General features: G+C 40.3%; 1 gene segment (V, D, J or C); it reads left to right on the top strand.

Annotated features, from left to right (window-relative positions):
- Positions 1 to 1,095: 1,095 nt before the first annotated feature.
- LOC144698571 (Ig heavy chain C region, secreted form-like) lies at positions 1,096 to 13,244 on the top strand. The segment is given in 4 exon segments: positions 1,096 to 1,114; positions 6,699 to 7,040; positions 7,947 to 8,258; positions 11,986 to 13,244. Coding segments are annotated over 4 exon segments (990 nt in total).
- The last annotated feature ends 1,795 nt before the right edge of the window (positions 13,245 to 15,039 follow it).

Genomic DNA, 15,039 nt, shown 5'->3' on the forward strand with positions numbered 1-15,039 from the left:
AATAAAAACAAAATGTTGACTAACTCTGTGTATTAAAGAACATAGTTACCGGTTAGAATGTGCACAATTGACAAGGAGACAAATCGAAATGTTTACATGTTATTATGTGAACGGGGATAATTTTAGCCCAAAGTTCTGCTCCTGAGTAAAACTCTTGGATGAATTATAATCAAAATCTGAAAATCTTCTGTTGCATGGAATGATTTATTTCTTATAGCAACAATCGGTGAGTGAGAGCAGTATTTGTGCTGGTGCGTGTCACTGTGGTACTACAGTGTGTCACGGTGATGTGTATAGCGAACTCCTCATACAAATACCCCAGAGAGGGAGTTTGATCGAATCTGCGATCAGTATCACAGCAGGAAAGTCAAAGAAAATGAACATGACCAACAATAAGCTTATGAAGGAACACTGAACTGCGAAATATGTATAAATGCCTTCGTTTTAATTAATTTTGATTATCTTGCTAAATAGGGGCACAGATGTTAAAGGCGTATTTCGATCCGCTTTATAAACATAATGAAGAGTAATAACTGAAATATCACAATGATGTATTCATACAGTATTCAGAATCAGTTTTCTCAGTCCGCTATGGATTTGAATCTCTGTATTTCACATTTAACTGTCCGCCACAGTTTCTGACACGGTGCGTCTCACAGTGATACAACTGGTTGGCACAGCCGTTACTGTTAATGAAAAAACCTCATCGGAGCTCATTGATTGCATTTGGGTCAATGCATTTTGATTTTTTACAATATAGCTATATTAAACAAAGCCCTATCTCTGCCTGGAACTTCCCAATTGACAGGTTTCAAGAGGTGCTAGTGTGTTAATTATTAAACCATTGCTTGCTGATTTCAATGCATGATCCTGAGCTACTCTGCGAAACACAAAAAACAGTATAATTTATAAACTTTAAAAAATATTTAACAACTTTACTATTTTGATAAAGCCGATCATGATTTTACTTTGCCTCTCGGCTCGGAATTTAAACTAATATTGAATTTCTCCTCTTGTGTGCAGAAGTGGTTGTTGTGTGACCCAGACCAGCGAATGTAACACTGTGACTATATTTGGGACTGGGGACAAGGGACCATGGTGACGGTAACTGCAGGTAAGAAACATGCCTTCATTCTGTGCTGTTGGATTTGCTTCATTGTTTCATATTTCTGTTTATTTTAGTCATTAATGTGTTAACCAAAACTTTGCATTGGTGGATTCTGTGTTTACAATGTTTCATTTAATTATGCTGCAAAGGGATTGAACAATTGTTCTGCTTCTCCACAAAAAAAATGCTATTGGAATTTTATGGACTTGTTTGAGTGATTTGCCTTTTATCTGCTGATGAGGCTTTGTGCCTGGCTTACTTTAAATACCTGAGTTTTGTTAAAAAATTTGGTGTTTCTACCATGTTTAATCTCGGTGACATCTGATTGCTGCAGGTTTTGTAATCGACTGAAAACATTGTGTTTAAAAGCGTTGGAAATAAGATTGTAGACAGGAAACCGAGTGCTATCAAGGTCAAAAATGACGTTTTAAACTATGGGTTTTAAAATAAATGTTTGTCATGTTTATTTGTGTCAACTGCGCTGAAAAATATCAATATAATGTTGACGAACGTTCACCTTAAATAAGTGAAATGCTACGATAAATAGGAACAAGATGGTTAACAAATTTCCTGCCTGGATCAGGTTTAAATTAATACAACTTGACACGTTATAATGCAGTAATATCCCCCGATATTACTAAAATATACCGTGAAAATCAACATTAAACATGATCCATCGAAATACAATTATTCTGTCATTGTTTCATGTTTCTGTTTATTTTAATAAATGACTTGTTCAATGAAAGGCGATTTCGGTGCGATGTATTGAGGTTTATTTGAAATGTTGCACCTGATTCTGCTGAAAGGACTTAGGTAATTAAGCAGTTGTTGGATTCAGTCCCTCGGTGTTGTGATTTGGTGTTAAGTGCTGAGGAGAATATGTGCCTGGGTTACTTCGAACAGTTAAAGCTTGTGGACCTGTTTGGTGATTCTACAGCATGTAATGTCGATCACATCTTCAGGTTGTTGCCTATGTGTTTAAACCATTGTGAAGCAGGGCTATAGTTAAATAGCAGGCAGGCTTTTTAATCAATGTTGATCGATATTTTGATGCCTTTTTATTTCAGTGCTAATTGAATATTAACCATTAATATTTTTTTATCCGATGCTCCTATTTAATGCTTGAAGTAACACTGCAATGTTAAAGGACTTAACCAGCGAATTTGAACTGTAATGGGGAGTTAAATGAATATAACTCAAAAAATTATATTGGGGAAGTATTTCCCAAGATTACAGTAATAAAAAATAGTATTGCTCGACATTTAGTAGATAATCTGTGCTTTCCACAACTCTGCTGCAGACCGCAGAACAAGTAATATCAGCCGGACAAATGCCGAGGTTCCAACAACTTCCATTGTGTTTTTAAATACATAGATAATACACACAGAGTTTGCAGTGTTTCGTTTTAACAGAGGTTTTAAAGTAATTGATTCCTCCCTGGTTTACGCAAGTTGAAAAGTGCTAAATAGTTATCAATTAAATGCATTTTTAAAATTGCAGTTAGCTAATTTAATATATCTGCCAGGTTGCTGAATCTTTGCTGTGCAACCAAACTGCGTAGTTCCTTCAATTTGAGTTTAGACCATTATCACTAAACCAATCTTAAACAGTTTGCAAGAGGCATCGTTGACAGTTAATGAATCGCTCAAGAATTTTATTTAAACTTAGAGAAAGTTCAGAATGCATAAGGCTGGAGATTGACAAACATTGCAATTGAAGCAGGTTGGCTTAATTATAAATGTAACTTTTGAATTGAAGAACACCAACCAATCTTGCAAAGCTGTGAGATATATGCGTTGAATTAAATGGGAGCTACATTTAATTCTCATGAAAATCGTTGTTCTTTTTTCTCGTTGAGTTTCAGTGACTCTGGTGATGCAGAGGAATTGTTATCTCTGAGTTCTGCATTGATTGTTGTGGATCTTAATTTCAATAAGTAGCATTATATATCTAAACAGAAATTGCTGAAAAATTACTCAGTAGGACTGGCAGCATCTGTCCATGGAGAAGCAGAGATCTGAAGAAGAGTCATACGGATTCGAAACGTTAACTCTGTTTCTCTCTCCACTGATGCTGCCAGACGTGCTGAGTTTTGCCAGCATTTTCCGTTTTTATATAAGATTCCCAGCATTTTATTTTCATTATATATTTAAAACACATTTACGTGTATTATGTGGATTACGGGAACGGTATATCGAAGCTTGGCTGTATTATTATCTAGGGGAGGCTCCGAGAATGGCGACAAACTGCCAGGGCTACTTTAATTATTAAAATAAAACTGCTGTTGAAATGTGGGATGATATTTAAACTCCGGAGTCCTGCTTTAGTGACTAGAGGATGTTGCACTCCATTTTTTTTTTTTTACCGATTTGAGTACCCGGATAGTGTTTGAACAACTTATACATCTATCATGTGAAATACACGTTTAGAACAGAAGAGCTTTTATGTCGTGCCAACATAGTCACAAACATGAAAAGCTTACACGGGCATAGATACAGGAGCACATTATATAAATTTGTGATCATCTTAATTTATTAAAAGTATTATAATGTATTTGTCCGAAAGTGTATGGAATTATTTGCTTAATTTAATAAGTGTCACCTTAATTTAATTAAGCCTATTATTAACAAGAGACAAATCAGAAGAAGAATAAAATTATTAACTAACTTGGCATAATAAGGTAAAATATCAACAATGTCAAAATAGAATCTACGATCGGTGCAAATTCATTACAAAAAAATCTTTCAAATGTCCTGCGCTGAGTCCAGGATTAAAGCTAAAACACATGGTTGGAGAATTTTAAAAATTATTTTCAATTAACTTGGAAAGTAACATGTTTCTTACTCAGCTGCCTTCAGCTCCATTGAATGTTGGTGTACAATTTAATTAATTACCTTCGTGTTTTGCCTCAGCAGTTTCAATGGTTACACATAATTCTGAAATTATGTCAGTGAATAATCGGAGTTCAGTGTAAATATTTCCTGATTTGTTAAATTCTTGCACTGTTACAATGTCCCTTTATAGACATAAATTACCCTGAATGTAAATTATTTTGATGAACCTGTTCTCAGCCAAACTAACTCTAAGACTGTTGTGAAAACTGTACACAGACAGGGAGAAATTGAGGCCCGTCAAAAGGAGTTTTTCAATTTAGAATCAGAATAATTTCAAAAAAGTGACGTGGTCATAAATTTAAAAAAGTTTTAATCTATTCAAACGGATTAATGGACACTGGAGAAATCTATCTTTAATAGAATGTTTTTTGCATTGTTTATGTCTGTTCTGTTTCTATGTGCGTGGTCACTGTGCGAGAAGCGTGAGCCTTCTGGCTGTTTGTGAACTTTCTGGTTCATTCTCCTGTATTTCAGGGAATTAACTTCGAACCATTTATTTAAGAAGTTTGTATATCCGAGAAAGATGCGAGTCTGTTCTTAAGTTTGAGAAGGTGTCTCAGAAATAAGATCAGTATCCCAGTTTGTGGAATTCAGAAGGAATGCAAAGTGTAGAAAGATATTTTTCCTGTTCAGTGTTTGCTGTATCAGAGCCGCTGGTTTGTTGATGGTCCAGTCTAAGCGTAAGTTTTAACTAACAATGCGGAATAGGGGGCTTTTTAGAATGCATCCCACCATTACTATCCCTGAAATACATCGCTTTACAGGACTGTGCAAAGAGAGTTTTAGTATAACTCACCTGTTCTGTATCTGACATGAGCGTGTAGGCACTGTCAATGTTCTAGGAACTTTAACGAGTATCAAACACATTGGGCGCGAGTGCTCCGAATTAGATATGTAAAATTAAATGCTTCAATTCCTCCAATGAAGTAGCAGATCGTTAATTTAACGTACATTTCATTCTAAAAAAAAGCTAATTTTCTGATGAAGGGTTGATGATTAAACATTTTCAATAACAGATAATATTTCAATCAGATTGACCTGATCTAAAGTTCAATTTCAGGACAGTTGAAGGAAGTGACTGTAACGTTACCTTCTGCGATAAGATCGAATCTGGAAATAAATTGTGCAACTTAAATGGACAGTATGGTGCCTTACTCCTTATCTAATGCAAACTACGGTGGGAATGAAAGCTGGAAAACATGAATTTAACTTAACTCAATGCACAACCTGATTCCAACTACCCTAAGAACATTTGATGAACTATCATAGAAGCAGTTTTACTCTTGTTCTAAGGGCTTTACTAGGGTTTGATGTGGAACTTCAATGTTCTTCTCTCTTGTACCTAATCAGTACAGTCTGTGAACTGTGAACATTTGATAGTGCAGTGTAGATGAAACGCCTTTTTCTGAACAAGTATGCATTCATGCATCCATTTTTCCATCTATCGATGCAAAGATCGATATATTAATCGGTCTATCTGTCTATCTATCTATCTATCTATCTATCTATCTATCTATCTATCTATCTATCTATCTATCTATCTATCTATCTATCTATCTATCTATCTATCTATCTATCTATCTATCTATCTATCTATCTATCTATCTATCTATCTATCTATCTATCTGTCTGTCTGTCTGTCTGTCTGTCTGTCTGTCTGTCTGTCTGTCTGTCTATCTATCTGCCTATCTTGTCTTTCTGCCTGTCTCTCTCTCTCTCTCTCTCTATTTTCTATCACTCTCTATCTCTTTCTCTATCTATTTCTCTCTCTATCTATCTATCCATCTGTTTATCTGCCTGTTTCTCTCTCCCCTTCTATACCTCTATCGATCTATATATCTATCTATCTGTTTGTCTATTTATCTATATACCGATCTCTTTAACTCTCTATCTATCTATCTGTTTATCTAACCAAGATAGCTGATAATAATGGATTATTTGTAAACATCATTGAGCATTGGCAGCTTTGGAGAGTTAATTCAGAATTGTGATTGGCCGAAATCCAACCGTCCATGCTATCAAATAGTCTCATTGAACAACTCTGGGTCATGCTTTATAAAAGTGCTAAAAGTGTGTCTGTAAGTAATGAAGCTAGTCGATCCACCGGTCGGAGTTACAGAATCTTTAGAGAAAATGCTGCCAAGCATCATCTAAGTTTATCCCCTGAAAACAACAACATGTTGATCATGAAACTAGAATAGATTAGTGTAAAAACCCCTCTGGCCCACTGATGTCCTTCATGGAAGATAATCGGCCATCCTGGCCCAGAGATAGCTAAATGTTGCTGCATTAACAGTCATTTGCTGCTGATAAGAGGTTGATAGTAAAATAATTTAAGCGAAAGCTCAGTGGAAATAATGTGGAAGGATGTAAAGTAGAAGTGTTTGAGGAATGATTGATGTTTTCCTCAACAGAGGAGCAAGGGCTGGAGGAAGCCCAGCTTACATTATGCCTTATTTAACTCGCCATAATGTGGTCTCATGGGCAATATTTCCCTTTTCCGACTTGTGCCTCATCTTGTGCACAAGACTGGCCATCATGGCGGCGTGTCCCGTCGGGCACATCAACTCCTAAATGCAGTTTATGACGAGGATATTTTGGAAATAAATGATACTAATATTAAACTTCGAACAATTTGCTTATTTCATAAGCCCGAATCAAATTTTTAACTTGTTCAATTGACTCTTCATTCCCAGCAACACCGTCTGCCCCCACCCTCTACGCTCTGCTCTCCTCCTGTGAACAAGCAAACACTGCCGGCTCCGTGACCTACTGCTGTTTGGCTGCGGACTACTCCCCCGAAATCACCAGCGTTTCCTGGAAGAAAGATCAAGAGACGATCACAGCTGGATTGAAGACTTACCCATCAGTGCTGAACAAGAAGGGAACCCACACCCTGAGCAGCCAGTTAACCATCACCGAATCAGAGGTGGGAAGCAGCACATTCTACTGCGAGGTTCGACGGAGCGGGTCGGTCTGGGTGAAGGAAATGCCAGGCTCGTGTTGTGGGATGCTCAGGGCGGCAGTGCCGGGGCTGGGTGAAGGGGAAACGTGGTCAACAAATGAGTTATGTTCAAATTCTGCATCACATGGGTTAGAATGTAGTGAGAGTATTGTGTGTAGTTCAGGTGCCCATATCACACTTAGTGTATTGTGGATACCTGTATTCTCCACATCACACTTAGTGGATTGTGTAGAGTTCTGGCCTCCACATCACACTTAGTGTGATATGTACAACTCTGGTCTCCGCATCACAGTTATTGTACTGTGGACAGTTTTGTTCTCCACATCACAATGTAGAGTACTGTGTATAATTAAGGTCTCCACATCACAATAGGTGTACTGTGTGCAGTTATCCCCTCCAAATCACACCGAGTATACTGTATGTAGTTCTGGTTTCCACGTAAGGAGAATGCTACAGGGGCGTTGCAACAAGAGCTAAACTACTTAAAAGGACAATACCAGAGCTGATAGATTACATCTGTCAAGTAACAGCGAATAGGCTGGTGGTCTATTCTCTACAAAATAAAAAATTGTGGTGTGACCGAATAAAGGTCCTCAGACTTCTGAAATAATTTGATAGATTAGACAAGAATTAGAGCTCATGTTTACAACAGAATGTTAAAAAAAATCAATTGGCAAATCAGAATCTTCTTTACACCAAGGATGAGCAGAATGTGGGAATTTCTGTAGGTGAGACGTTACTGAGACCCTGTTCAGGGGAATCTTAATAGATACATGAGGGAGATTGTAAAGAAGGTGGTTTTTATACTGCAAGATGAAGTAGAGCGAGAGGATATTCGTGTGGAGCCTAAAGTCCAGCATTGAACTATGGGGCCGGCTGGCCTGGTTCTGTCCTGTGGATTTTATGTAAATAGTTTTACAGTTTTTAATTGTTTGGTTTGAAGCAAAATTATTTCCAAATAATATGTATTTTCTTGCAGACCTTGTGGTGCTTCATCCAACTGTTCTCCTCACCGTGAGCCCCAGTGACGAAATCACAAGCAGCAGATTTGCAACCATCGTCTGTTCAATCGTTGATTTCCGTCCAAATTCAATCAATGTGAAGTGGCTGAAGAATGGACAGGCCATGGTCTCGGGCTTCGTCACCTCTCCCGGCTTTGAAGTGAACGGGGACTTCTCGGCGACCAGTCGGCTGACAGTCCCCGCTGGGGACTGGTTCAGTCACACGCTCTATACCTGCCAGGTCACTCATAAAGGGGTCACTCAAAGCAGAAACATCACCAGACCTGAGGGTAAGAGACACAACCCGAGAAAGTTCAAGGCCATTCTTGGTGCCAATCTCTGTCCAAGCCAAGAAATATTTTGGAATGACTAAAAGCCAGAGAATGTGCCCCATTTGCCAATTTTCCCGTTTGTGTTTCCTTCCAAAGGAAACAAAAACACACTGAAGAAATCCTTTCATTTATACAGCGTCTTCAACAGCATCAGATTGTCCCAAAACACTTAGCAGCCAAGGAATGATCGTGGAAATGTGCTCATTGTCGTAAAGTAGAATATTCAGCAGCGATTTGCGGCACAACAGTCTCTTAGAAACTGGGACATGATGTTGACAGGATTTATTTATTTATTGGTTTCATTCTGTTTGTTGAGGGATACATGTTGCCCAGGAAGCAGACACCTTTCAGCTCAGCATTTCGAACGTTTTCTTTTCATTTTTATTTCAGATTTCCAGCAATATTTGGCTTTTAGAACTAAATAACATTATTGGTTTTGCTGCTGGGGAGGGTTCAAAGTAACTCAGGAGGGGCGTGGGAACAAGGAGAGAATGTCAGCGAGTAATACCAGGGTGCCTGGAATTCTGTGAGAGGCAGCTAACACTAAAAGAGGGAATAGTCAGTTAATAGATGGAGTCGGGGTAAGGGAGCATGCAATGAAGCCTAAATCAGCGTTGCACTGCATGTATGTGCATGCACGGAGTATAGTTGATAAAATTTCGGAGTTACTGTCATAGATTGTCTTGTGGGATTATGATGCTAGGGTGATAACGGAGACCTAGCTTAAGGAGGGGCAGAATTGGGTGTTAAATATTCCTAGTTACAAGATGTTCAGAAAAGAGAGGAAAGGGCATAGAGAGGGGGCGTGGTGGTCGTGGCGTTTTTGGTTAAGGAAAGTATTGCAGTACTGGAGAAAAATAATGTGTCAGGCTATTCAAGGACATAACCAATTTGGCTGGAACAAAGGAAAAAGAAGGGTGCAATTACATTGCTGGTTGTAATGTATAGACCGCAATAGCTGGTGGGAAGATAGAGAGGAGCAAGGAAATAACAGAGAGGAGTAAACATCATCGGGTAGTTATAATGGAGGGGGGTGGGGTTCATTACCCGAATATATACTTTGATAGTGGTACCGTAAGGGGCAGTGAGGGAGCAGCATTCCTAGATCATACTCTGGAGAATTTCCTACAGCAGTGTGTGTCCAGTGCAAGAAGAAAGGAGGCACTGCCAACCTGGCTCTTAGGAATGAGGTGGACCAAGTAAATAAATTGACAGGAGGGGAGCATTTAGGGGACAGTGATCATTGTATCATAAGGTTCAGGATGACGGTGGAAAATTACATTGACTAATCCAGGGTAAGAATAGACAACTGGCAGAGAGCGGACTTCAATGGGGCAAGAATGGGGCTGGGCCTAATAGAATGGAACCAAAGGTTGGTGGGAAAAACAGTGGCTGAACAATCGGCTAACTTCAAAGAGAAGATGGTTTCGGCACAGCCAATGTATGTTCCCTCAAAAGGGAAGGGCAGGAGAAACAAATTCGGAGCTCCTTGGATGGCAAAGGAGATAGAAATGAAGTTAAGGAAGGAAAAATGTGCTTACAACAGGTGTCGGGTAGCAAATACATTTGAGAACCAAGCTGAATACAGAAGGTTCAGAAGGGATGTGTAAAAGCAAATAAGAGAAGCAAAGAGGGATTATGAAAAAAGACTGGCAGCTAACATAAAAGGAAATCCCAAAGTATTCTATGAGCATATCAATCGTAAAAAGTTTGTAAAAGGAGAATTAGGACCGATTAGGGAACAAAAAGGGGATTTACACATTGAGGCAAGAGGCATGGCTGAGGTGTTAAATGAATATTTTGCTTCTGTCTTTACCTTTAGTTAGATGCTGCCCAGGCCATGGTGACAGAGAAGGAAACTCCGTCACTAGAAGGGTTTAAAATTGATAAGGAGGAGGTATTGCATCAGCTGGCGGCACTTAAAGCTGATAAGGCACCGGGACCGGGTGGGATGCGTCCAAGAGTATTGAAGGAAGTGAGAGTGGAATTGCAGAGGCACTGACAAAACCTTTTCAGCGTTCCCTGCATTTGGGGAGGTGCTGGAGGACTGGAGATTTGCAAATATTACGCCCGTGTTCAAAAACGTTTGCAAAAGTCTGCCCTGCAATTGCAGACGAGTCAGTTTAACTTCGGTGGTGGGGAAAATTCTAGAAACAATCATTCCGGATGGAATTAATATCATATGGGATAATTTAGATTGATTAAGAAGAGTCATCATGGATTTATTAAAGGAAAACCCCGTATAACTAACTTGCTGGAGTTTTGTCAAGAGGTAACAGAGATGGTTAATGAGGGCAAGGCCGTTGATGTGGTCTATATGGACTTCCAAAAGGCGTTCGATACAATGCCACACAACAGACCTGTGAGGAAAGTTATAGATCATGGAATTAAAGGGACAATAGCTAAGTGGATAAATATTTATATATGTAAATGATCTAGATGTGGTTTGCAGGGGACAGTTTAAAGGTTTGTGGACGACGCAAAAGTTGGGAGAATTTGGGGAAATGTGATGTCACACTGAGAAAGCAGGCAGTCCCGGGCCTTAACAGTTGATGTTGAAGTCGGTACCTCTCACAATGCAATACTGACCCAGTGCTACATTGCTGGTATGAGCTACACTTGTGTTCAAACATCTGCAGTGGGGATTGAACCCATGTTCTTTCTGAATCAGAATCCCCCGGTGTTCAGGATTTCATCAACTCACAAAACACAGTGACATTTTGTTCAAAAGTTGGACGGTGAGTGAGGAGTCATTGGTTTTAGTTTTATCCGAAATTGATTGTTCATATTGTGAGTAGGATCGGTGTCTGCAGGCCTTTACTGGTAATTGCCCACGATTTCAATTCTGACAAAGATGTGCACTTTATTTCTGCTGCTGTTTTCAGATTGAGCAGCGCTGATAGCAGTTTGCATAATCTCGGCTGCATTCCTTTGAGTACAAGAGCCTAATGAGTGATCGATTTGCGGTGTTTTGGTTAATTAATGAAATTGGAAGTTGGGAGAAAATGCTTAGTCCTCCAAATTAGAGATAGGAAAATTCTGACGGAGGCCATTTTGGCAACATTTTCCTCACGCTGTGAAATATTATCACTTTCATTTCCCCAAGAATTTCTGAGGCTAGGAATCAATAGACATTTCAAAAGAAGAGATTAACATTTTTTTTTGAAAATGTTTCCCCCGAGTGCCCTCTCTCTCCATGTGCCCTCTCCCTCTCTCAGTCTGCCGCCTTTCCCCCTGTCCGCCCAGTCTCTTACATTTTTTTTTTGAAAATGTTATCGCACGTGACAGAACGGGGAGGATAAATGGGGTTAAGGGACACATTATCCTTACAGAGAGACATAGAGAGCTGAATGGTTTCCTCCTGTGCTGTTAGCGTTCTATCATTCTCTCATTCCTTGATTTCGGGACGAGTGATAATCTGTCGATAAAACGATTGTTCCTGAATTAATTCACATTGTTGCACCGGCATTTGGTTTAGTCATTCCTTTGGTTCAGGGTGGAAATACACAGGGAATGTTATGGAGTCTTCCAGAATTATTGCAAGTCACTGACCTTCAAATAATCAAAGCGTTTACACGGCAGGGTGAGATCAAATAAATATTCCCGTCGTGAGAGTGAAAGCTGAATACTGGGTTTCTGATTCTTTAAGATGATGTTTTCGTTGACATTCATTTTTGCTTCACAGTTTCCGACTGCACCGATCCCATAATTACTCTACAGCCGCCGCCAATAGAACAGGTCTTACTGGAGGCGACAGTGACCTTAACCTGCATCGTGAGTAACGCCCCTTATGGAGTCCTCGTGTCTTGGACACAAGAGCAGAAGCCTTTGAAATCAGAGATTGCTGTCCAGCCGGGAGAGGATCCAAACAGCGTGGTCAGTAACCTGAACATCTCAACACAAGCCTGGCTGAGTGGGGCTGAGTTCTACTGCGTAGTGAGCCATCAGGATCTGCCGACTCCTTTAAGAAATTTCATCCACAAGGAAGAACGTGAGTTTTGAGAATGAATCAATAAGTGAGCCAGTGTGCAAATTCCCAGTGTAAGTTTAAGAACCAATAATTAGTGTATATTGCATTAATGAGCTAGTCTGATTGGTAATTCCACTAACTAAAACCCCTAGGCCCGTAAATGAAGCATTTAAGCAGTAAATTCATAAGTAGGTGAATGAACAAGAAACTGTACTGCAGGGTTTGATGAGAATGGTGGGAAGAGCTTTGTATGGAGCTAACACACCAGCACAGAACTGTTCGACCGAATGGCCTGTTACTGTTACTGATGCAACTTTCCAATCCAATCCCGCATATTCTCAGAGTAAATGATTGCATCCACATCTGCTCCGAGCTAGAAAGCCGGTCAGACCCCAAAGTGGAAAATGGAGATCTTGAAAAGTCAAAACAAAACACATTTCTCTCATATCTAACCACCGGTGTCATTGTCCCTGGAATTCTCCTTTTTTTGACATTGATTGTAAATTTTTTGCAGCTAAATATCCGCGGGAACCGTCCGTCTCTGTCCTCCTGCCCCCGGCAGAAGATGTCTCCGCTCAGAAATTCATCTCCCTCAGCTGCTTAGTGAGAGGTTTCTCCCCCCGAGAGATCTTCGTCAAGTGGACCGTCAATGACAAGCCGGTGAATCCGGTGAACTACAAGAACACCGAGGTGATGGCGGAGAATGGCAATAACTCCTTCTTCATGTACAGCCTGTTATCCATTGCAGCGGAGGAGTGGGCCAGCGGCGCTTTTTACTCCTGTGTGGTGGGACATGAAGCGATTCCCTTGAAGATCATCAACAGAACGGTTGATAAATCCAGCGGTAAACCGAGTTTTGTGAACATTTCCCTTGCACTGATGGACACCGTTAATTCTTGTCAATGAGAATCTATCGCTTACATTTCGAACTTTAGTAGAAATAATAAAGTATATTCCTCAAATTGTGAATTAAATACACTGCCACTTAATTCATTGTGTTTTCTAGTTTTGCTAATGTTAGCCCTGTTTAGTTGATGTCGGGAATTTACAGGTCTCAGACCCGAGTCTTGCACAATCAGTGCCCCAGCTCAGATACACCCTGGGTTAGAGACAGAATAATGCTCATTCATTACAGAATTCTGCAAAGTTACTTCACCAACTTGCCCCTCGCTGAGGTGAATTCTGACAATGTCCCATTTCCCACAAGCACACACAGCAGCAGCATTTAGATCCCATTGTTCCTGCTTCACTTTTCGTCCATCCATTCAAACTTCTACCAGCTGGAAGTTGCCGCATCGCACCCACTGGGAACTGAAGTGAGGGTCACACGGGAAGGCGAATTTTATCTCCACTTAGCCAACATAGAAAGGGGGGAGGGCATTAGTTAACGCAATGTACCTGCACATCCCCAACAGAGACATCCGGAGAGGAAATTGTTTAGCCAACGAAAGAGAGTGGAGAGGGGAACATTAACTCACTAAACTCCCAGTCCCAGAGCAGAGGGTTTAGAAGTGAACAACTGTCTATGATATGGATTCAGATACAAGGCGGCTTCTAGCTTCCTGCACTCAAATGGTAAACTTCAATCATGGTGCAACATGATATCTTTGAAAGTATTTTCAATCTCTTGTTCTTGTAAATCACAAGTTGCCGATGATTTTTTATAATCCAAATCTAAACTGCTGATTCCATCCTTCCTGTTTTTCCGGTTCTGTTTCTAATGTGTCTGGCGTACTTCTGTTCAATTGTTGCATTCTATCGCTTGATGTCACATTGAACGCCACAGAAAACACATTCATACACAGAATGGCGAATAGTGTTCTCCATCGATCATACCTTCACGGTCACGCCCCGTTATTCATTCAGGAATACGTGGAATAACAATAAAAAAGCACACACACTGACACAAGCTCATAAACACACACACAAACACACATACACACACACAGAGAAAAAGATACACACACACACCCTGGCACAAGATCACACCCACACAGACAGACTCACACGTACACGCAAACACCCAAACACGCACACACACATACACGCACACACAAACGCCCAAACACAAACACACATACACACATACACACACACACACAGACACGCCCGCACGCATACAAAGACGCATTCAGCCACACCCTGGCACAAGATCGCACACACACACACACACACACACATACAGACTCAAACACGCACATACACAAACACACACACACACAAAACAAAGATACACACGCATTCTGACACAAAATGTCTCCCTCTGAGAGAAACACACACACAGATACACAGACACAAACACACGCACACACAGAAACTGACAGAAAAAATCTCACATTAGTAGATAAAGATACATACACACACACACACTCAAACAAACGCAAGCACACACACAGCCATATACTGACACAAGCTCATAAGCACACACAAAGGCAAAGAATCACACACACATTCTGAGAAACGTTCTCTCTCTCACACAAACACACACAGACACAGACACTGAAACAAATTTGCATACACACACGTACACAAGGGTAGACTAGCACACAAACACACACTGGATCATACACAGATGCCCGATCACATAAACACAGACAAACATACATACAGACTGGCAAAAGCACACAGACAAACACAGAGGCACACACACACACACACACACACGCACACACACACAGACCACAAACATGCATAAACAAACACAGACACACACACAGGATCATGCACACATGCCCGTACACATAAACACAGGCTGCCATACACACAGCC

This window comes from Cetorhinus maximus, chromosome 23, assembly GCF_964194155.1.
Source record: "Cetorhinus maximus chromosome 23, sCetMax3.hap1.1, whole genome shotgun sequence".
NCBI classification, from domain to species: Eukaryota; Metazoa; Chordata; class Chondrichthyes; order Lamniformes; family Cetorhinidae; genus Cetorhinus; species Cetorhinus maximus.